The following is a 24,756-nucleotide window of genomic DNA, read 5'->3' as shown; positions in this document are numbered from 1 at the left end:
GGACCTTGTTTGTAAAACAAGCATCTTCGAAATGCAGGGGAACAAACACAAACACTTGCACAACTCCGTTGATGCTCTGTAAAAATAAACTCCATCCACTGGTCCCTTAATGCTGTTTCTCTTTTGGTAATCTGTGCAGGGTTGTCTTGCCCTGGCAACCAAAAACACACTCCTTTTGTGACATTTCGCGACGCTCTCGCTCTGATCAGTGAAGTCTGTTGTGCTCTCAGTGCTGTGCTATACGGGAGCGCGCGCTCTTCCGGCAGACGTGCCCTCAGGACCCATATAAGGAAATTCCGCTCCATCTAACATCACACAGAGCCATACTCGAAAAAAAACTTTCCGAATCTTGTGACAAACCGGAAGTAGTATTTTTGGAACAGAAATACTCCTTCAAACGTACAACTTAATTTTTGAAACTTTGCCCATGTTTAGCATGGGAATCCAACTCTTTAACAGTGTAAAAAACTCAGTATGCATGAAATAGCATTTCACCCCCCCTTTAACTCGTCGTTATCTTTAGGTCATGTCCCAAAACCATTCAAGCTGGCGGTTATCAAGCCTCTTATTAAGAAACCAAAACTAGATCCTAGTGTACTGGCAAATTATAGGCCTATTTCAAATCTTCCATTTATGTCTAAAATTTTAGAAAAAGTTGTGTCTGCTCAATTGAGCACCTTCCTGCATAAAAATGATCTGTATGAAGAATTTCAGTCAGGTTTTAGGCCCCACCATAGCACAGAAACTGCACTTGTTAAAATGACAAATGACCTGTTCCTTGCATCAGATCAAGGCTGCATCTCATTTCTAGTCTTACTTGATCTTAGTGCTGTGTTTGACACCATAGATCATGACATACTCATAGATAGATTACAAAACTATACAGGTATTCAAGGGCAGGCTCTAAGATGGTTTAGATCCTACCTGTCCGATCGCTACCATTTTGTTTACTTAAATGGGGTGTCATCTCATTTATCATCAGTAAAATATGGAGTGCCACAAGGATCCGTCCTAGGTCCCCTTCTATTTTCAATATACATGTTGCCCCTTGGTAATATTATTAGAAAATACTGAATTAGCTTCCACTGTTATGCTGATGATACTCAGCTATATATCTCAACAAGACCAGATGAAACTTCCCAATTATCTAAGCTAACAGAGTGTGTTAAAAATGTAAAAGATTGGATGACAAATAATTTTCTCCAATTAAATTCGGATAAGACAGAGATATTAATTATTGGACCAAAAAACACTACACAGAATCTTTTAGATTACAATCTGCAACTAGACGGATGTACTGTTACTTCCTCTACAGTCAGAAATCTGGGTGTTATATTAGACAGCAATTTGTCTTTTAAAAATCATATTTCCAATGTTACAAAAACTGCATTCTTCCATCTTGGAAACATTGCCAAGCTAAGCCTAGAAAAGCTAGTTCATGCATTTATGACCTCTAGACTGGACTACTGTAATGCACTTCTAGGTGGTTATCCTGCTTCGTCAATAAACAAGCTACAGGTAGTCCAAAATGCAGCAGCTAGAGTCCTTACGAGGTCAAGAAAATATGATCATATTACCCCAATTTTACAGTCTACCACGCTACAACCCATCACGCACCCTAAGGTCAGAAAAAACGCTGGACTTTTGGTAGTTCCAAGGCTAGCAAAGTCCACTAAAGGAGGTAGAGCTTTCTCACATTTGGCTCCCAAACTCTGGAATAGCCTTCCTGATAATGTTCGGGGTTCAGACACACTGTCTCTGTTTAAATCTAGATTAAAAACACATCTCTTTCGCCAAGCATACGAATAATGTATCTTTTAAATTGTTAGTGTAGTTGCATCTGATCAAATGTGCATTTTTATTCATTAGCTTGGGTTAAGCTAATTTTACTTTGTTGGATCAGCAGCTATGCTAATGATGTCTCTATTTTGTTTCTATGTTTTGCCACAGGACTAGGATTTACACAAGCTCCAGTCTGGATCCAGAACACCTGAGAAGAGATGATGCTGACCCTCAGAGGACCCCAGATGATGCTAACCTTGAATCAACAAACCAGGGTTTCCGCGGGGTCATAAAAAGTAATAAATTTAACAATAAGAATTTAAGGCCATAAAAAGTCATAAAAATGTCTGGATTTTCCATACAAGGTCATAAAAAACATTTAGCCACGTCTTAAATTGATATGCTAGTCCATTAATTTGTTCTTCCATCAAAATGTGCTCGCAGCGGCAATGGCATTCATTTGTTTCACCTGTTGTAGTTCTGTATGAGGAATCTGGGTGGTATCACACTGGTATCACAGCGTTGCAGAACTACAAGGTCCATGCGGCAGCATACAGACTTGTCAGAAGGACTTTCAAAGAAACCAGCGCGAACTCCGAACATACTGTATCATAATGAGTCACTGCTTAAATTAATTGAAATCATCCTGGCTCTCACAATGGGAAAATGTACCTTAAACGATCTATGGCTTGAAGAAGGTGCATTTAGTAGCTGGCTCAAGCCCATCGCTAACAATCGGTATGAGAGAGTCGCGTATCACGGACAGTCCCTCCAGCACATGAACGGACAAATACTAATCGCAGTTTTGAACAAACAAAAGGATGTGAAAGAGCCCAATTCAGTACCACAGTGTTTAGGTGTTTAGGGCTCACGCTGAGAAAGGCGTCTCAAAACGCTTGTACACCGAATTTGCTTCTTTTTGCTCTTGTGCCGACAAATACATACAAAATGTGTCAAAATACCCGCCTTGGAAAGCATGCTCGAAAAAACTTATTTATTTGTCAGTTATTTCTTAAGTGAAAGTAAACAGTTGAGGAAAAAGATGCGTTCATCGTCTCTTAAAGTGACCGCGCCTAATTTAGCTACTGGCTGCTGTAATGTTAATCCAAGAAAATGAAAGAAAAATCACTCACTGCTCTTGACTTCATTACTTTGTAGTTTTAACAAGAATTTAAGCACAGTCAAACCAAAAATTATCCAGACTCCAGATATAATTTTTGATATACATATTTTACTAGTAGGTACAGGACACAAATACATTTATGTAAGTGAGTATAAGCAAACTGTGACATATTATACCCAAGATTCTTTTGCACAATCTGACTTTGCTGCAGCCTGGAATTGAACTGCTGGTTTCATCTGGTCAGAGGAGAACTGGCCCCCCAACTGAGCCTGGTTTCTCCCAAGGTTTTTTTTCTCCATTCTGTCACCGATGGAGTTTCGGTTCCTTGCCGCTGTCGCCTCTGGCTTGCTTAGTTGGGGTCACTTCATCTACAGCGATATCGTTGACTTGATAGCAAATTAATGCACAGACCACTGATCTATAATATAGAACTGGATTGCTCATGACATCATTAAAGTGAAGCTGCCATGCCGCCATATTGGTAATCCCTAGTGTGCGTAAACATTCCATTGAATTAATAGGAATTTGTATGATTGTAATGAGAAAACATCACCTAAAAAGTCAGCGTTTATAAATATGAAGTATCTCTGTACATTATTACAATGCAAACACCCTAGGCATGTAAACGGTTATTTTTTAAGTGTCGGGAATTTCCCCTACTTATTAAAAAGCTACATTCATTACAGTAGTGAGCATGAACATGATGAACATCAGACGGACACGACCTCAACACATATAACAAAGACAAAGTGTTCGTTCTGAAGTCTGAATTTATTCAGAGAAAGAACTGACTACCGTATTTTCCGGACTATAAGTCACACTTTTTTTCATAGTTTGGCTGGTCCTGCGACTTATAGTCAGATGTGACTTATTTATCAAAATTAATTTGACATGAACCAAGAGAAAACATTACCGTCTACAGCCGCGAGAGGGCGCTCTATGCTGCTCAGTGCTCCTGTAGTCTACCACTGAAAACATAGAGCGCCCTCTCGCGGCTTTAGACGGTAATGTTTTCTCTTGGTTCTTGGTTCTAAATAAATGCAACTTATAGTCCAGTGCGACTTATATATGTTTTTTTCCTCATCATGATGTATTTTTGGACTGATGCGACTTATACTCAGGTGCGACTTACAGTCCGAAAAATAAGGTATATACAGTATGGATTTAAAGACATAAAGCTTTATTTCCCAGATAGTAAGTTAAGCTTTTCATTTAATTATAAAGCAATATTAACAACATAATTGTATTATTCATTGTAATAAATTAAAATCCATTTCTGATACTAATACGTTCATGTTTAATAATTCCTGAATAATTATGTTCATATAGAAATAAGGTATATTTTGTGTTGGATCAGTTACCTGTGTCATCAGTGCGCAGCAGACACACCCACCTAAACGATTTAAATATATCACTTATCCTGCCCCAAAAGATCATAAACACTGCAGATAACATCTGAAATAAACATTAATTTATTACACATAACATAAAAACGAGTCCCGTTTGACTGATTTGCTTCAAATCGAGTTATTTTAGGACAGCGTTTTGAATGTAACTCAATGGTGCTCTCTGCTGGTAGGGATTAGTAAAATGGCGGATCGAACACTTCCAGTGGCTTTCACTGCCTGTTGGCAGTTTAGAATGCGATGAGTGATCCAGTCATATATATATAGATCAGTGGCACAGACACTATTTAAACTGAACAGAGATAACATCACTGAATTCAATGATGAACTGCCTTTAACTGTCATTTTGCATTATTGACACACTGTTTTCCTAATGAATGTTGTTCAATTGCTTTGACTCAATGTATTTTGTCTAAACGCTATATAAATAAAGGTGACTTGACTTGACTAGAGATATAACGATTAACTGCAAGCCGGTTGAAAATCAATTCAAATATGTGATGATTCAAACCGATTGAGATGCTAAACAAATTCAATTCGATTTATTTAGGGTTAAAAGTTTATAGAAATGCATGTCTGAAGGAAACTTACTGTTTTTAGAAAAGTTTAGGAGTCTGAGTCATCGGACTCGGAGAATACCCGGCCGTGATCAGACACTGCTTGTGTTTTTTGTAACTTGCAACTTGTAAAATTAATAAAAGAAAAGTGTGAGCCAAAAAAAGCGATCTCTCTCTCTCTGTCGTTAGAAGCAGAGCGCGCAGTTAATGCAAGTGCACGCACGGTAATAATGCTTGCAGACTTGTGGTCGAGACAGAAGCCCACCTGACTCTGGAAGGTCAACGGTGACTAGCCCTGACTCCGGAAGGTTAACGGTGACTAGCCCTTACTCTAGAGGGTCACTGAGCACCTGACTCGACTCTGGAGGGTCCACGAGCATCTGACTCGACTCTGGAGGGTCCCCGGGAACCTGACTCGACTCTGGAGGGTCAACGGGAACCTGACTCGACTCTGGAGGGTCAACTCTGGAGGGTCAACGGGAACCTGATTCAACTCTGGAGGGTCAACGGGAACCTGACTCGACTCTGGAGGGTCAGCTGTGGCTGTCATCCCGTGCAGAGGCGCTGGGTAAGCAGCCATCTTGTGCCATGTCTCTGGACTGGCGGCCATCTTGGGCCGTGTCGCTGGACCGGTGGCCATTTTGGGCAGTGGCGCTGGACCGGCGGCCATCCTGGGCATTGGCGCTGGGCTTGAAAATATTTAACTTTAAATATTTAGCTCTCCGCTCCACCATCCTGGCTGGGGAACGGGAAACATCAAAAGACATACCGCTGGATCGTTGTCTTGATGGAGTCCTTCTGTGACGTTCGGGACCCAGTGAAACACAGTGAGAGAGAGATCCAAGTGCAGGTATGTTTTTATTAGGGTAATCCAAAACGTAATCCAAAACAAACCAGGGTCAAAACCAGAAAACAGTCCAAACATACAAACAAAGAAGGAACAGGAAGGGAACAGGAACAGGAACTCGGAAGGTGAGGAACTCGGGAGACGAGAAGACTGGTTACGACATGAAATGGAAAGTAAGGACTCCATAAAGACAAACAGGAAAAGACGGGTAAGTATAGGAAGGCTAATGACTAATAAGTGAAGACACCTGGTGCAATTAACCGGAGTGCAATTACTGTGATGAAGGGACAAGGCTAGTGGGAATTGTAGTGCCTATGGTGAAGTGCCTAAGGGGAAGTGAGCCCACTAGTGGACACCCAGGGAAGCAAAGACTAGACAGCTTGACAGTTTGTAAGATGCTCAATTGGTACTAAGAGGCCCAAAGTGTGCCAAGAAAATATCCCCCACACCAATACACCACCACCACCAGCCTGAACCATGGAAAGAGGGATCCATGTTTTCAAGTTCTTTATGCCAAATTCTGACCAAACCATCTGAATGTTGCAGCAGAAATCGAGACTCATCAGACCAGGCAACGTTTTTCCAATCTTCTATTGTGCAATCTTGGTAAGCATGTGCGAATTGTAGCCTCCATTTCCTGTTCTTAGTTGACAAGAGTGGCACCTGGTGTGGTCTTCTGCTGCTGTAGCCCATCTGCTTCAGGGTTTGACATTTTGTGCATTCAGAGATGGTATTCTGCAGACATTGGATGAGTGGTTATTTGTGTTACTGTTGCCTTTATATCATCTCTAACCAGTCTGCCTATTCTCCTCAGACCTTTAACATCAACAAGGCATTTTCATTCACACAACTTCCACTGACTGGATTTTCTCTTTTCCGGACCATTCTTTGTAACCCTAGAGATGGTTGTGCATGAAAATCCCAGTTAATCAGAACTTTTTAAAATATTCTGCCCGTCTGGCACCAACAACCATTCCATGTTCAAAGTTACTTAAATCCCCTTTCTTCCCTATTATGATGCTTGGTTTGAACTTCAGAAAGTCATCTTCACCACATCTAGATGCCTAAATGCATTGAGTTGCTGCTATGTGATTGGCTGATAAGAAATTTGTGTTACCAAGCAATCGAACAGGTGTGCCTAATAAAGTGGCCAATGAGTGTATATAATAAGATTTGATAAAAAAAAAAAAAAAAAAAAAAAATTGGGGGGGTTTATTACTGCAATAGATTCAGACATTATTACATTATTACATAATTACATTATTTATATGTGGTGCCCACCATAATTTATGTTAAATTATAACACCCAGAAATCTATTTTCATACACTCTTTTAAAACAAATTGTTCAATTTCCACTGCATTCAGAAACGGTTCCAAAATTATCCCTAAACAATATAAATTTGTCTCATCAGCAAAAAAAACATTTTGTAATATTTTAGACACTTTAAATTTTTCATTTATATACAGTACAAACAATTTGTGGCCTAGCACCAAATCTTGTGGAAATGCCACAGTGACTTTCATTAAATCTGATTTAACATTACACCAAGAGAAGGCTTTTGCTTTTATATCTCTCTCCAGTATCATTATAAATAAACTGTAATAAATATGCTTTAAGTTTTAATTTTATGTTGTTTTGATTTTACCTTCTGGGATTTGATCTGGATTTCCCCATTGAGGTTAAAGTTCAATCACAAACAACAAGCCATAAAGACAAGATGGCAGGCCCCGCCATTGTAAATGTGAAAACATTACATAACATAAAATGTAACATAACATACTTATCACACTGGATACAGTTTGTAAATGTTTGTAAGACTGTCAGTGATCTTCACTATTTATTTGTTTTATTCACTGGAGCTGCACTAATAGGGCAAAGTCAATCAGAGAGACACTTTTACCACAAAGTATTAAAAGTTACATCTAGTCATAAATAGCATGTCTTTTCATCAATCTGTCATCCCTGATATGCAATGCAATGCAATACAAAAGGGGCTACCACTCTTTATCATTTACCAGTCAAATTTATAACAAGATGATAAAAAAGCAGTATTATCTTAATGCTGGAAAGACCTATATATATATATATATATATATATATATATATATATATATATATATATATATATATATGTCATGTCCGCTGTCTGATCACCCCATTCTTCGATGTGTTTCTGTATATGTCTGCATTTCGTGTGCACATGGTGTTTTGTTTTGGTTTTGATCGTTCGTCTTCAACCTATCTGTGGCGTTCCTCCCCCCCCCTCATCACTACAGTTTCCGCTTCTAATTGTTTGACTCCACTCACCTGAATTCAATGTCTGTTCATCTCTTGCTCTATTTATTCCCGTCTGTCGTGCCTATCGGTGCCAGATCGTTGTTCCTCAATAGTCCCTGTGTATAATAGTCATGCCATTGTTTGCTGCTATTGGTTTTTGTTTTGTTTTTCTATTTTTCCCCTCTCTCATTTCCTAGACCGGGCACCGGCATTTTTCAGAAGAGTTTTTTGTTTGCTCCGTCTCTGGCTCTCTCGTGGCTTCCTCCCCTCTCCGCTCTCTATGCAGCCGCACCGTTGGGCGCCCCCTGCCGGGTGTTTATACAAGGATATTAAAGTCTCTTATTTTTCTGTTGGACCTTTTTCCTCATTTCCCGGCCTGTTTCTGTTCGTTGGAGGGAGTTTTTCTTTTTTTGAATTTTTTGAATAAATTGGTCTCGCACTGTAACCTGCATCTGTGTCCAGTTGTGTTCCTGACAGAACGATTGGCTAGCGGGTGCAGATTCTGTCAGAACCGCAGTCACCCAGCAGGGTGTTCTTTTGGGCCAACACGAAGCCAGACTCACGAATACCACAAGGGAGGTGGAGTTTCTAGCCAACCAAGTGGCTGAGCTGACCAACCGCATCCAAGAGCTGCAACGAGAGGCTGCTCAGGGTGGTGCAGTTCACCATATTTCTCGCCATGAGCCTGAGCCCCGATCTGTTTCCCCCACAGAAACCACTGAGCCTGAGCCTATGCAGGTGGGGTGCCTTCGGCTCACTCCTCAACAGAAGCAGCAACTGTGGAAGATTTTTATTGGTCAATATGTAAACTAATCAGGCATAATCAATGTGAATCTAGCCATTTATGTATCAAGTTATTTTACTGTTATAATCATGCATTTGACTGTATGTAGAGGCCTGCGTGAGAATGGAATGTTCAGAGAGTGCAGGGGTATAGTATATGGTGCAGCTGCACACTCTATTTGGACATTAGACAAAATATATGATGAGACCTCCTTGGTGCAGACATTACCAAAATACAGCATATAGTAAAGTTGGATGTCCTGTTTTGACATAAGACAAAATATATGATCAGGCCTCCTCGTTTCACTTAAAATAAATTGTACATCCTAAAAGCAAGCTGGAGACACAGCCATAAAAGGTAAAAGAGTTAATAAACAGAACCATATGTATGAAATGTATTGAACATGGGCACGCCTTCAGAAGCAATGTATAAAATAGAGAACCGACACAGACTCGTCAGACTGTTCTGCAGAGCTTTCTCAGTTTTATTTTCTCTTGAAAATAAAATCTTTCTTATGGAAACAAAACCCTGAGATAGTGTGATTCCTCAGATCCATGGAAGACGAAAATACACTACATTTGGCACCCCAGATGGGACAGGAAAGGAGCAGCAGAGTGGACGACTGCTTTTGAGCTGACTGATGAGCAACACACACACACAGTGGTGGCCACCATAGAATAAGGTAAGCATTTTTGCTTATATAATTAGTGTGTGTTGTTGACTGGTCAGTTCTGAGCGGTAAGGTCACTTAAAATCTGCTCTACCAAATTTAGAATTAATTAAATAAATAAAAATGGGGGGTTTTGTTTCCAGAAGAAAACTGCATACATATATTTGGTTTACTGAAAGGTCTTTTAGAAAAGGCCTGATTTTAATCTGGATAGTGTAGGCAGAAAGACATTGTATGCAATGGTCTGTGTTTATTGGATAGCTGGGCCTAGGTAAGGACAGTGATAAACGGATAAGCAGATTAGTTAAGGAATCACGAGGAAAAGCCCCACGGATACCGCTTTGAGAAAGTATATAGTGAAAATTCTCGAAGGTCAGAATAGGTGGGCCCTTAAGGACGCTCTAGGAAGAGCTGTGTTTTGTTGTGTGGATGTAACTGTGTCCGTACGAATGAATGTGTGAACGATGATGAATGTATGAACAAATAAATTCCGTATTGGGTGGGTAAGGGTTGAGCACCGTTCCTGGACCGTCACTTCGGTGTGACCTGGTCTAGGATTGGACTCGACCCAGATCCACTTGAGAGGGATGAATGTATGATGAGCCTTGATAATAAAAGGATCAGTGAAAGAGCGAGTAGAGCTGACAGGTCACTCAAGAGGAGTGTAGAGTACTCTGTATTTATGTATATAGAGATAGCAGATATGGTGGAATATAGAAATAATAATAAATTAATTAAAATAAGATATGCATTCATTATTTCATAACTTGTCTTAATATATGAATTTAAAAGATGCACGTGCTTAAAACTTAATATCTAATATGTGAAGACATCTAAAATGTGTATCTTGTTATCCCTGGGACACAGTATGCAAGTTAATCCATTACAGAGTTTCAGAGATTGGGCTTGTGTAAATGTAAAAAATGAAATTAATAACTTGTGCAATGTGGAATGAAAGCAAGATTGGGTGACCAAGTTAATAGACATTTGGATTCAATAGGAAGGGAACTAGTTGTTTAAAGAATTAAATTTAATTATTTTATTTACAATAATAGGAATTATTTTATGTTGGTTAGGAAACATTAATTCACCAATACCAGATTATTCTGAATCATGTATGCAAATTTAGAAGAAAAATTATGATTGAAGTCTTTATTTTACCATACACATGTCATGCTGTTATAAAAGGAAGGTTTATTTTATTTTATTTCAGTATACTTAGATAATAAAGGTAGCTGATTTCTGCATTTTGCAAAGAAGAAAAAATGCTTGCTATTTTCCTGCAATGAAGAACTTGCTTCACTAACAAAGAATAAGATAACTGCTGTTTTCAACCAGATGATTTTGTTTTTATTAAGGGACCACTGAAAGAGGAGGTGGAAAAGTGAAAATTAGAAAAATAGCTGACTGCTCAGAAACAATTTGGTCAGAAGTTACATAGGTGCATTTGATTAATGCAGTCTCTGAGTGTGCAAATTTCAGATGACTTCTGGAACAGTGCCTTGACAAAGGGAAGCAATGAACTGGTGTCTGTCGAGGAATGGCAAAGCAGCAAACACAGCTACAGAGAGAAGAAGAGGGAGGGGCTGATGGATGTTCCCCTCGCCTCCTGAAAGAGAAGAACACTTTTCAGCAAGGAGAAAGACTGAAATTAAAGCAGGAAAAGGTGAATCTTTCACTTGAGACTTTTCCTGAGGGTGAAAAGAACATTATGAAATGCAAAACTCTGGCAGAAAGCAACCAGAAGCCAGACTGAGAAGAAGCAGAGTAACAACGGAGACCGTACACCACAACATCAGGTCTTTGAGTGCCATCACAGACTGATGACCCAGTACAACAGCCCAGGCTGATGATCTAACCAGAAAGACTTTCATCCCTTCAGTGCACAGGTGCTGAATATACAACGAACACTATAGAGACTGCTTCAAATGTTAATTATTTTATTTCATTATCTTATTTACTATGTTTCAATCTTGGTTATTCACTTGTCTCACAGCACTTCTTTAAATTCTGTGTTTTAACTAACTCTCTCAATCTGCTTTTCAATAGGTTCCAGTTCAGCCTTATGTCTGAAAGAAATAATAATTTTGACAGACAGAAGTGAGTACTTGACTCACCAATCAGATAAACATGGAGCTGGATTTGGCAGAGTAAGGCTGTTTCATTAACCAACTGGGGGAAAGCACAACTGAATATTTGACAACAATGCTGAGCTCTTTGAAAAAAAAAAAGGGTATCTAAATGCACAATAGGAAAAATATATTTGGTTGAAAAAATTTAAATATTGGTCACTCCATTTTGTCATTTTCTAAGGTAAAACTGAATAAAATAATATTGAATAAAAAATTATTCCAAAGATCCAAAATCATGAAATCACATATACTGTCATCACTGGGGATAACAAGATGGAAATGTTGATGGCCATGGATCCTAGATTATGCAGAGATCTCCAATCCGGTTCTCAAAGTTGCTCATGAGCAATAACAAAAAAGTATTTGACTAAACTTTAAATTAGAAAGTGCCATTTGAGAAATTATAATTGGCTCTCTTAAATGCCCAATGCCTAGGCCTAATATTCTAAACAAATTCATCTATGAGATTTTGGAAAAAGAAATGAAAAAAAAAAAAAGGTAATTTAAATAAAAATAAGTTTTTGGCCAAAAAGGGGAGTGAAAGTGTGTGAAAAAGTATGAATGATGGTGTTGTATGGCATGAAAGAGAGTGTCTGACGAGACACTGAGGCAATTCAATCAATTTGCCAAAACAGCTGTATACAAATATGAATGTGGGCCCACAGGGCAAACTTATGCCCAGTAAAATAATGACTATGAATGAATTTGGTTAAATTTCCTGGTCTGTACCTAGGTCTTTGTTGTGGCAGAAAGAAAAACAGTGCCAAACATGCGCAGCGTATAACACGGGAAGGCAGAGCAAAGCAAGCTTGCTCTGTCCACCCCACATCTAACTTTCTTTTCAGCATATCATGATGGACCTGATTGTGTCAAAAGGATGAAATATTGTCTTTCTGACTATTAAAATACAGTGGGTTGAGTGTTTTCCAGGTCAAAAGGCCTATGCTACTGAGCAAGATAGGCCTAGATAAATTATCCATTAATATAGTGGAACTCAGTTTACAAAACAAAGAGATAACTGAATAAGCAAATTGTTGAGAATAAAATTGAAATGAATTGAAAAATAGTAAGGATGCTAAAAACTGAGTAAAACCAAGTTCTTTGTTATATTATAAACAAATGGGTATTCACCCTTTTCTCATTATAAGGACAGCACTGGAATTGTGAAAACTCAAAAAGGGGCCAAGACAGCCCTCAACCCACATTACATCTCCACAGGTCACACCAAGAAGGACGAATAGCAAGATGAGCAAATTAGCATGCTTGATAACACTAACAAAAATCTCTGAAGTTTTCCATTTACAGATGACAGCAGTTCTAGTAAGGCCAAGGAATGCTTCGCTCCATCAAAGAGAACCAGTGAGGGTGCAGTTATGATCTCAAGAGAGCCTGGCATTAATCAGCAAAACGGTTACAGAGTGACACCTGAGTTCACATCTCTAACCTTAAAATACTCCAACCAGATTCAACAACTCCACACAGCATGAAGTGAGGGATGAAGGGCGTGCTAGTAACGACCCACCCTTGCCAACGAGGGAAAGACCATTGCAACGACTCGCAAAGAGTCTCCCTGGTGAAGATGGAATGAGAGAGTGATGGGACTGCTACTGAGATCAAAATACTTGGGAGCAGAGAGCTATTTGTGATGTTACATTCTTTATGTTTTGATGTTTATTCCTCTTGGATTCTACATGTGTGCTGAAGTGCTGAACATTGTTTTATCTTTAATTACGGGTTAGGGAGACTTGATCTTTTACTCACTCCTTGTCAAATTAGGAGAGAGATGTTTGGTCCAGTGATCCCTCAGAGTGGAATTTCATAATCTAGTCACTTGTAATAATACAATGTGACTTATTTAGTCACTAGGTAGTGTAACTAATATGACTGGATTATGGAGTAGCACTCTGGATAAAAATAATCAAATGTGAGACTTATTAAGTCTCAAAGGGGAGAATGTGGAAGATTTTTATTGGTCAATATGTAAACTAATCAGGCATAATCAATGTGAATCTAGCCATTTATGTATCAAGTTATTCTACTGTTATAATCATGCATTTGACAGTATGTAGAGGCCTGCGTGAGAATGGAATGTGCAGAGAGTGCAGGGGTATAGTATATGGTGCAGCTGCACACTCTATTTGGACATTAGACAAAATATATGATGAGACCTCCTTGGTGCAGACATTACCAAAATACAGCATATAGTAAAGTTGGATGTCCTGTTTTGACATAAGACAAAATATATGATTAGGCCTCCTCGTTTCACTTAAAATAAATTGTACATCCTAAAAGCAAGCTGGAGACACAGCCATAAAAGGTAAGAGTTAATAAACAGAACCATATGTATGAAATGTATTGAACATGGGCACGCATTCAGAAGCAATGTATAAAATAGAGAACCGACACAGACTCGTCAGACTGTTCTGCAGAGCTTTCTCGGTTTTATTTTCTCTTGAAAATAAAATCTTTCTTATGGAAACAAAACCCTGAGATAGTGTGATTCCTCAGATCCATGGAAGACGAAAATACACTACACAACGCCTCGCCCTAGGGCCATGTCTGTATTGCGGCAAATCAGGTCACTTCGCAGCAGGCTGTCTGCTAAAAGTCAAGGCTCACCAGTAAAGAGAGGGATCCTGGTGAGCGTTACCCCTTTATTGGATCCCCCCTCCTCTCGCACTCTCCTTCCTGTCTCCATTCAGTTTGGTGATGTCCTTAACTCCTGTACAGCACTGGTTGACTCGGGAGCTGAGGGCAACTTTTTGGACCTCTCTCTAGCCAACCGTTGGGAAATTCCTTCCATTCCTCTTCCTGAACCTATTCCTGCCCATTCATTGAATGGCACTTTAATCACCACTATCTCCTATGCTACTCCCCCTGTCAATCTTATAGTCTCGGGCAATCACCGTGAGGTGACCACGCTGCACCTTCTTGAATCCCTGAGTGCTCCCATAGTTCTGGGGCACTCATGGTTGGTGCAACATGGCCCTCACGTGGATTGGTCCAGCAACGTTGTCTTGTCTTGGAGTAAGTTTTGTCTTGCGTCTTGTTTGGGTGCTGCCTCTTTTCCTGTGTCTGTGTGTCCTGTCTTGCCGGTGGAGGTTGCTGATTTGAAGGGGGTCCAGGTGGAGTACCACGACCTGTGCCAGGTGTTTAGTAAGTCCCGGGCCACCTCCTTACCTCCACATCGCCCTTATGATTGTGCCATTGAGCTCCTCCCAGGCACTTCTATGCCCAAGGGTCACTTGTTTTCCCTTTCAGGCCCTGAAAGAAAGGCCATGGACAAATATATTAATGAATCCCTCAAAGCCAGTCTCATCCGACCCTCTTCATCTCCTGCGGGTGCTGGGTTCTTCTTTGTCAAGAAGAAGGAAGGCTCCTTGCGTCCTTGTATAGATTATCGAGGCCTGAATGACATCACTATTAAAAACAGGTACCCCTTGCCTCTTATGTCGTCTGCCTTTGAGCTATTGCAGGGAGCCAAGGTCTTCACCAAGCTAGACCTTCGGAATGCCTATCACCTAATTCGCATACGTGAGGGGGATGAGTGGAAGACAGCTTTCAACACACCCACGGGACACTTTGAGTACCGGTGTAACGGAACTCAATCTAACACATAAACGCACGCACACACACATTCACACAAGTTGCAGGAAGGTCGAAAGTTAGGGAAAGATGAGTTTAAGAGAATGGAAATATGGAATCCCAAGTTCACAGCAATACGTTAAATTGCATAAACATGAACAACCATCAATCACGTAATTAGCGCTCGCATTGAGTTCCTCAATGGGGTTAAAATTATGTTAGATACACCAGCGCAACAAATATCTGGGAATACGTTGCCTTCGTTTGCTGTGAAAGGGACTCCCGTTGAAAGGGGTATCCCGGTGTCGCTGATTGGCTGGAAGTTCAGTAGTGAAGTGACGTCTTGGGAAGCCCGTGGTTGTTGGGTGTTGGCTGAAAGTGCAGAGTCGTGTGCACTGGTCGAAGTTGAACGGGCATCCGAGGTCAGGCGTCGGAGAGTCGACGTTACAAAACTTAACTCAGAACACGAAACTCTCAAACGGAAAAGAAAAGAAATAAAGTTTGACGAGACTAGGTTGTGTTCCTTCTCAGCGTGGCATAGTAGCAGCAGGCAGGCACGCTGGAACCGCGCTCAAAGAACAATGATGACTAACCGCATGGCTAGATGCTACAAGCTAAAGCTAGGTAGCAAAGCTACAAGCTAAAAGCTAAGAGCAGGCATGACTAATAGCATGACTGATAGCACAAGCAAGGCTGGAACTAAAAGCAGACTAAAAGCAAAATTTCATGGTGTCCAAAGTATTTAAACTTCCTTGTTGGCCACCCCTCAAATGTTGCCTTGACCAATCAGATATGGTCTTGGCTCGGGGGGTATCATAAATCATTTGTTTATCTTACCAAGCATGTGGTTCTTGCCTCACAGGGTCTAATTTTGGACATGATTCCTATAACACGATTATGATATATTTTACAAATAAATGATTGTCAGGACAATATCAAGCAAGAAAATTCGATTATATCAATACTAGACATGACTATGTATCCTATAGTTATCAAAAGACATACACAATAAGTGATTATACATGATAGTCAAATGTGTGGGTTACACATAAATGAATATGGAGTTAAGCAATGGAATGATTCATTTATAAGTCTTTTTGAGTTCATTCTGGTCCATATATAATGTACAAAAAGCAGTTTCTTTGCCATTCTCTGGCAAAGGGACTTTTCTGTGAAGACAAAGGTTTAAAGCCCTTCCCCCTTAGGAATTTCAGTCTGGTTCTGCTGGGTGGGGGAAGTCAATGCAAGTATTTAACTTGATCTCCTGGGTTTACATGTGATGTCCAGCGTTGCATTTCAATCACGAACAATAAATTTGACAATCTCTTCTTCGAATTAAAATTGTCAATAATTGTTCTATTGGTCTTAATGTTGAAAGCTGTTGTGTGAACAAGTTGGTTGGTTGGTTATCTTGCTTGGTTCTTGTGGCACTAGAACTGATTTATGACTTCCTGAGGAGTTTGGCTCTCGTTTCAATGCACACAGCTCTGATAGACTCTTTAATTTGTCTGGTTCGACTCATTTCTGCTACACCGGGTCCTACCATTCGGTCTGACCAATGCCCCAGCTGTCTTCCAGGCCCTGGTTAACGACGTGTTGAGAGACATGGTGAAACGCTTTGTCTTCGTATATCTTGATATTTTCCCCATCTCTGCTGGTACACACTCAGCATGTTTGCCAGGTGTTACAACGACTGCTGGAGAACCAGCTCTATGTTAAGGCGGAAAAGTGTGTCTTCCATGCCCAGTCAGTTCCGTTCCTGGGGTTCGTTGTTTCTGCGGGGGGGATCAAAGCGGACCCCTGTAAGGTAAGGGCCATTGCCGAGTGGCCAGCTCCTGACTCTCGTAAAGCTCTGCAGCGGTTCCTGGGGTTTGCCAACTTCTATCGGTGGTTCATCCGGAACTTTGGTCAGATTGCTGCACCTTTAACGGCACTCACCTCTCCCAAGGTACCGTTCAAGTGGAATACTGGGGCACAGGAGGTCTTTGATAAATTAAAGTCCCGATGTCGGTGTGGGCGCGGTCCTATCTCAGCGGTTGCACGGGGATGGAAAGGTGCATCCCTGCGCCTTCTTCTCCCATCGCCTGAGTCCCCCAGAACAGAATTACGACATAGGTAATCGGGAGTTGTTGGCGGTCATGCTGGCTTTGGGCAGTGGCGTCACTGGTTAGAGGGCGCAGCTCGGCCCTTCCTGGTCTGGACAGATCACAAAAACCTAGAGTATATCCGTTCGGCCAGGAGGCTGAGCTCCCGACAGGGTCGCTGGGCACTCTTCTTTGGCCGGTTCAATTTCACGCTGTCTTACAGGCCCGGGTCCAAAAATGTTAAGCCCGATGCTCTTTCTCATCTCTTCGAGGCTCCTGGGGGAGAGGAGTCAACAGACACCATCTTGCCCAAAGGGGTGGTGGTGGCATCCCTCTCTTGGGACACTCTGAGAAATGAGTAGAGGAGGCCCTACTTATGGGGCCTGTGTGGGTCCACCAGGTAATCTGTTTGTTCCCACCAAGTTGTGCTCTGAAGTCATCCAGTGGGGTCACTCGTCTAGGCTAGTCTGTCATCCAGGAGTCCGGAGGTCTCTGGCTGCCATCCGTCAGCGATTCTGGTGGCCATCCATGGCCAAGGATGTCAGGCAGGTCGTGGCTGCCTGCTCGGTGTGAGCTCAAAACAAGACTTCCAATGCGCCTCCCGTTGGTCTGCTCCACCCGTTGCCCATCCCTTCCCGCCCCTGGTCACATTTTGCCCTTGATTTTGTCACTGGCCTTCCAGAATCTAAGGGTAACCCCGTCATTCTTACGGTGGTGGACCGTTTCTCTAAGGCGGCCCATTTCATTCCCCTTCCCAAGCTCCCCTCAGCCAAAGAGACTGCTCAGGTGATGGTTGATCATGTATTCCGGATTCATGGTCTTCCGGTCAATGTGGTCTTTGATAGGGGTCCCCAGTTTGTCTCTCGGTTTTGGAGGTTTTGGAGTTCTGTCGGCAGATCGGGGCCTCTACGAGTCTGTCTTCAGGATTCCATCCCCAGACCAACGGGCAGTCCGAGCGGGCAAACCAGGATTTGGAACGTACTCTTCGCTGCCTGGCATCCCACAATCCCAGCTCCTGGTGTCAACAGCTGTCCTGGGTAGAATACACCCATAACTCCCTTCCGGCTTCTGCCACAGGTATGTCCCCATTCCAGTGTTGTCGTTATCAACCTCCCTTGTTTCCCACACAGGAACCCGAAGCTGTGGTCCCGTCTGCTTTGGCCTTTGTCCGACAGTGTCGACGCACCTGGAAGAGGGCTAAGGCGGCCTTGGCCTAGGCTTATAGGCGGACTAAAGCAGCGGCCGACCGTCACCGGACTCCTGCTCCCCGCTATGTGTGTGGTCAAAGGGTATGGCTCTCCACCAAGGACCTGCCTCTCAGGGTAGCCTCACGCAAGTTGGCATCCAGGTTCATTGGCTCATACCAGATCACCAAGGTCCTGAGTCCGGCGGCGGTGTAGCTCAAGCTCCCTACCACGCTTGGTCGGGTGCAACCTGTTTTCCATGTTTCCAGGGTTAAACCTGTGTTCCATTCCCCTCTTGTTCCATCTGCCCCAACCCCCCCTCCCCACCGTCTAGTGGATGACTCCCCGGTCTATACGGTGCGGAAGTTGCTAGATGTCCGACGTAGGGGTCGGGGCTTTCAATATCTTGTGGACTGGGAGGGCTATGGCCCAGAGGAGCTGGGTTCTGGCCCGGGACATCTTGGATCGGACACTTGTCGAGGACTTCTACCGGCGACGAGGTGAGCCCCTTCCTGCGGCACCTGGTGGCATCCGTCGGAGGGGGGGTACTGTCATGTCCGCTGTCTGATCACCCCATTCTTCGGTGTGTTTCTGTATATGTCTGCATTTCGTGTGCACATGGTGTTTTGTTTTGGTTTTGATCATTCGTCTTGCACCTATCTGTGGTGTTCCTCCCTCCCCCTCATCACTACAGTTTCAATATCATATAACTGTATAATTTACTGCCAGGCGAGCCACAAAAGTAAAGCTTGGCGAGTTGCACAACGAGTAACACTGCTCCAGGTTGCTTTTTGTCGGCGGTGCTTGTGCTGCCGTGGTCTTGTTCATTTCGTAGGGTGAAACATCTCTCTCACTCCTCAGCAGAGCATGTGAGCGGAGCGGTAATATTTCCATAAGAGCGCCTTTCTGAAGATTCCGCTCCACTCCGCTCAGCCGCTCGCTCAACCCAGTCCATAATCTAAGCGTTCTTTAAGTGCATTTTATCTTGTGTGTGCTTTTCACAGGCTTTATAATCCAGGTGTATTTTGTAAAGATCTACGCACATTTCATCTTGTGTGTGTATGTGAGTTTGTGTTTTAACAAGCCTGTTTTGAATGTTCTATTGCACAACAACGGCAGCTATTTTCTTAGAAATAAAGTGAACGAAAATCAAATGCACTTTTTCAGTTTTTGCATTTTAGGTAAACTATGTTTACTAAGGTTAGATTAATATATTGAATACATTTTAATTAGCCTAATACAATTAATAAAATTAAGAAAAATGTAAATAGCTATTTATCAGCATGCATCATTTTAGACAATTATCCAAGACATTTTATTTTGGAGCAGGATCGGAGCGTGAATTGGTTTATGGAGAGGGTGAGCAAAATATTAACGGAGCGCTTGCTTGTGCGGCTGAGTGACTGAGTGGAGCGCACATTCATAGAGCGGAAAACGTAGCAGAGCGTCACAACACTCCATTTCACTCACATGCTCTGCTTGGCAGCATGTTTTTATACGCGGGGGAAGGGTTGAGCCCCTTTTCGAACTACGGCAGCCATTTCAAACTACACATTCGTGTTAATCGATAAAATCGATTTATTGCCCAGGCCTAAATTGAATCATTTTGTATGTGGAAAAATGCCTACAGAAAGGAATCTGTGACTTCAATTAAACATTGGAGACCCGGTGCCATGTCAGCACTGCACTCACAAACTGGACTGCTGTCTGCGAGTGAAAGAGATGCAGACAATTGTGCTGACAAAGGCTTTAGTGAATTCCTCCTTGAGTCTGTCATCTGACCTGCCTGAGTGATGACATCCCCTTCTATGTTCTTAAGGATGCGCCGTACATCTAGATGTGTGGGGCTGGATGGACACGAGCAGCAGTGACGGGTTTGCTGCAGCTGTTTTTGATGCTGTCTGTAGACACACACATACTGATGATTAGTGTAGCTCCACAAACCAGAATTTGCTGTAGTTTAAATGGTTTGTTTTGGATGCTACCTTTGTTTGTTGAGGATTCTATCATATTTAGCATCCTCTGCTGACTCCAAGGCAGTTGTGGCTGTCAGGGGACACGTGGATGCCAAATATTGGACCAGCTGTGTGTGCTGTCCGGGGCAAAACATACGGCCTTTACCTTGACTGTAGAGCCATTCTCCTTTTAGCCTAGAGACATTGTAGACAGACAGTGTTGTCATTAGTAGTAATACAGCTGCTTTCCCAAGGTTCCATATCACATAAATCAGTGGATTTCAAGCGGTGGTCAGTGTTTCCCACAGACATATACTTTGCGGCGGCACAGAAAATTTTATTTTATCTGAATATGTAATGTCATACACTGTCTGCGACCACAATTGTTATTTGAAAATGTTAACTTTAAAGGAAGGAACCAGATTTGCTTTCTCATACACACTCACTCAATGGATAAACAATCTGACAGGAATGGCTTGACACACCTACCAGATCAGAGTATGTATACTAAACAGAAACTGAGAGATGCTTATACTAACAGTGCCAATTGTAAGCAAATGCAACTACTTGAACACACAACTGACACATAAAATGGGACTTCACTGTTCCCTGCACTTATGGCAATTGCAGAAAGTGAGACGACACAAACGGTTTCCTTTATGTTTAGCCTCTGGTCGTTAGTTAACTCGTTCCCCAATTCCTGATTAGGTGGGCATGCATCTAAAGAGAAATCTTTAGACACAGAACCAAACCATAATCCAAACCAACAAAAGACAATAGTTTATTTAACCTTAACTGATATTAAACGTGCACTGCAAACGTGAGCATTTTTTGTGTCTGTTTCTGTCCAGTCTGCTTGTTTTACTACATTTAACCACAGCTTTCATAGTTTTTTTTTGTCTGGCAATGGCAATCGGTATGCAATAAAATTTGTACTCAAATTTGTTTGACTGTGTACTCCATCCATTCTGACACTTAAAGAAGACATTTTAAGCTCCTTATGTAGCCGACCTTGGCTCATTTGTACTGGCCGCCTCCAGTTATTCCATTATTTTGCTTCCAGATAATGCTGTGACGTAATTGTGATGTCGGCACTAAAAGGGTCTATAGGAAAGATGAAAAGAAATTTTTAAACATGGAGTGCTCATGTTTATTCAATGTAGTCAAAGCCTTTTTGAAAAATCCAATTGAAAAATTATTTGTGGGCCACCACAAATACATAAATGTATGGGAAACACTGGACAGTCTTAGAAATGTAAGGGTTGGTGAAAATGGGGTTGAATAAACATATGCGACAGAAACTGAGGATAATTTGTACACTACTTGAAATGCTAGATAATTGTTTAGATGTTGGTGAAATCCCTCAGAACCAAGATATTATATAGTCTGCAAGTTTTTGTTGTATTGTTGATGTGGTCCACTACCCGAAAAGGTTTGAGACAAGTAAACAGCTAATGCTAGCCCTGTAAGATTAGAAGAGTACATTTCTTAAAGTACTGTCAAATACAAAATGATTTGTAGCACAACAGTTAAACACATATTTAAACATGGACTGTAATTTTTGTACTGAAAAAGTCATCTAACTTACCCCTATTTCTGTGAAACCACAAATCCATCCAACACCTTCAAACTGAGACACCAGCTCACCACATACGGGCGATAATCACAGCCAGGCAGAGACGGTGTGGCCATGACACATGGGTTACTCATGATGGACAGATGCTCTAGACTGTGCTGTGGAGCTAAATATGACACCTGGAAATGAGATACACAAAGAAAACAAATAAACACCAAAATCTACTTAACAAAATTGTTACACTAATGAGCTGATGGTATTTCAGCCATCTGTTCCATATTAATGAATCCTGACTCTAACACATTCTGCACTCAAAGACCAGAACGTGAGTAAACAAGGACCTTCGTTTTACAACATAATTCACCATTTGGGGCGCCGTGAAGTCGGTAACATCCTGCCGTGTGTGACAGTTATTACACCTATTGAGACTGTCCAGGGATACCCGTGAGCAGCCTCAAAGGAGAAACGAAACACATTCCACAACACACACACACACACATAAGCACACACACACAAACAAACCTGTCTTAAAGTTTTTCACCTTCGTCATTTTATTAATAATATGTATTTTGAATATGTTTGTGCGTTGCTTGTTATGCGAGGATTATAATTTTGCTGACTTGTAAATTGGAAATGTTTCTCCTCATTTTAAGGTTCTCAAATAGAGTCATGATTCTGTAACCCTACTCCTGACCAGGTCGTAAAACTTTATGACCTAACAAACAGGACAGGAAAGCTAACTATTAGAAAGAGAATGGTAAAATATACTCAATTGTATTCTCAATGTATTAAGTATTGCTTTTTTTGGTGCATTAGATGTTTCCCCATATAAATTGGAGTATCTGCAGTTTATATCGTGTGTTTAAATCAAACTTTAAATGTGTGTAATTCTGCATTTGAATGTAACTTCATGTTTTGATCCTTTATATATGTTATTTTTCATATCTATTTAATCGTCATGCTTTGACGGACTCACTTATATAAAGTAAATTAATGAAAAATGTATTTATCTGGAATTACGAACTTGCTAAAATATCACTACTGAAATGCTATAAGCCAGAGTGGGTGCTTCCACAGAGACAAAGGAACTTTTTCCCGCTTCACGTCGCGGACGTTCATTGGTTGTTCACGCGAACAGAGGCGTGAACCATTTCAAGCCATAAGAGCTGACCCAGGAAGTCCCTCCCTCTCTCACTCTTAGTTCTTATTCGCTTCCACGCCTCGGACCCTGCTCGTCCTTCTGAGCGGCCTTGGGCCACAAAGGACCACGCTGCTCCAGCACACGCACGCTGGTTTCAAAAGACCACGCACAAAGCATCACAAGAGACACCTGCAAGTATCATTTTCTATGGAGATTTAAATGCTGTTTAAAGTTTGCCTATGATTGGATTTCGTTGTTATCTTTCAAGGGTTACTGTCTGTGAGTTTGCATAACTGAGCTTAGTCTGTGATCATGCTCTCTCTCTCTCTCTCTCACCTCTCTCTCGTCCTTTCTCTCTCATTCATTCTCTCTCTCTCCCTCATTTGTATTCCGTTATGTCTTGTACAAAGTTTACTGTCTGTATTGTCGTACGCGTATTTACTCCGTGTGATTTGTAGTTTGATGTATTATTAGTTCAATTATTAAAAACCAATATATATTCATGATTGCCTCTGAACCGCTCACATTACGAGTCAATGAAGTGTCTGATCTTTAGCTACACGCTGTTTACTTTGAGAAACTAAATTCATTATAATGATAGGATAATGTTTTCATGGCCAGAGAATATTTTTCCTTGAATTATAAGAAGTGATAACTTTATTGAAAATTATGATGATATAGAAAAATATGGAACAATGTTTTATTGGTGTTTGCAGCTGGCAGGCAGCAGCATTTATTAGTGCAAACAAAATGAAGGACATTTTCAAGTTCGAGTTCAAGTTCAAGATAAGCTGTATTGTTATCCCGCTACATGTGTGGACATACAGTTGGACGAAATGTTGTGGCCCACAGGACCAAGGTGCTACATAAATACAGACATAAAACAATTTAGTAAAACAGTATACACAACTAACCTACTGAGAGATTGTGACTATAAATATGCTATACTGTATATAAACGTTTACCTATACATAAGCTAAAAAAATACAGACTGTACAAATGCAACACATAAACACTGTCCCTATACACAACTAATCTACTAACAGATTTTGAATATGAATATACTATATATAAATGTTTACCTACTATGTACCTTTGTACATAGACTGAAAAAAACATATAAGTAATAGACTATACGAATGCTTCACATAATACTGTACATGTGCAAAGAGAAACATTGTAAGTCAAGAAGCTGGCTGGGGAACAATGCAAGATGATTTGTACATGAGCATGTAAACACAAATTTTACTAAGTCTTTTGTGGGATTATGTACTTACAGCATTGTATGAAAAGTGTCTAGTTTGCATAGAGGAGAATTTCACAAAAATGGTTTGAATGTTTCAGACAGTTTTTCCGTGATGTGGAAAGGTTGGGGGGGTGGAGGAGGTGAGATGGTGTTGGTAGTATAGGTGAGTTCCTCTGTGATGTGCACATTTAAGAATTTAGTGCTGCTGACTAGGGTTGGGAACCGAGAACCGGTTCTTATTCAGAAACGGTTATGTTCTTTGAAAAGAACCGGAACCATGAGCAATTTCTACGTTTCGGTTCTGAAAATGGTTCTGGTGCGACACGTGACCAAATCCTGTGAGCAGCCATCAGCCGGTGTTCTGACGGTTCAGCATTTGCCGTAAAGGATGTCACAAAGCAAATA

At 41.2% G+C, this 24,756-nt stretch overlaps 1 protein-coding gene and 1 long non-coding RNA gene across 5 annotated transcripts in view; one reads left to right on the top strand and one right to left on the bottom strand.

The window, feature by feature from the left end:
- Positions 1-24,756, top strand: part of LOC128015250 (uncharacterized) — an 89,059-nt gene that overhangs the window by 24,375 nt on the left and 39,928 nt on the right. The gene's annotated exons all lie outside the window — the stretch shown is intronic.
- LOC128015112 (centrosomal protein of 97 kDa) overlaps positions 1-24,756 on the bottom strand; it is a 57,187-nt gene that overhangs the window by 13,825 nt on the left and 18,606 nt on the right. For 2 of the 4 annotated variants that reach the window (XM_052598805.1, XM_052598819.1), the window contains exons 7-9: positions 21,977-22,143; positions 20,419-20,583; positions 20,216-20,334 (exon numbers count right to left, since the gene is read on the bottom strand). In XM_052598805.1, the coding sequence (XP_052454765.1) occupies positions 21,979-22,143 (165 nt within the window). In that variant the 3' untranslated portion in view covers positions 20,216-20,334; positions 20,419-20,583; positions 21,977-21,978. The remainder of the gene's footprint in view (positions 1-20,215; positions 20,335-20,418; positions 20,584-21,976; positions 22,144-24,756) is intronic. The other 2 variants (XM_052598809.1, XM_052598813.1) reach the window with 1 other exon arrangement.

Source organism: Carassius gibelio, chromosome A1, assembly GCF_023724105.1.
Source record: "Carassius gibelio isolate Cgi1373 ecotype wild population from Czech Republic chromosome A1, carGib1.2-hapl.c, whole genome shotgun sequence".
Taxonomy (NCBI): domain Eukaryota; kingdom Metazoa; phylum Chordata; class Actinopteri; order Cypriniformes; family Cyprinidae; genus Carassius; species Carassius gibelio.
This window is presented reverse-complemented; position numbering and strand designations above follow the sequence as displayed.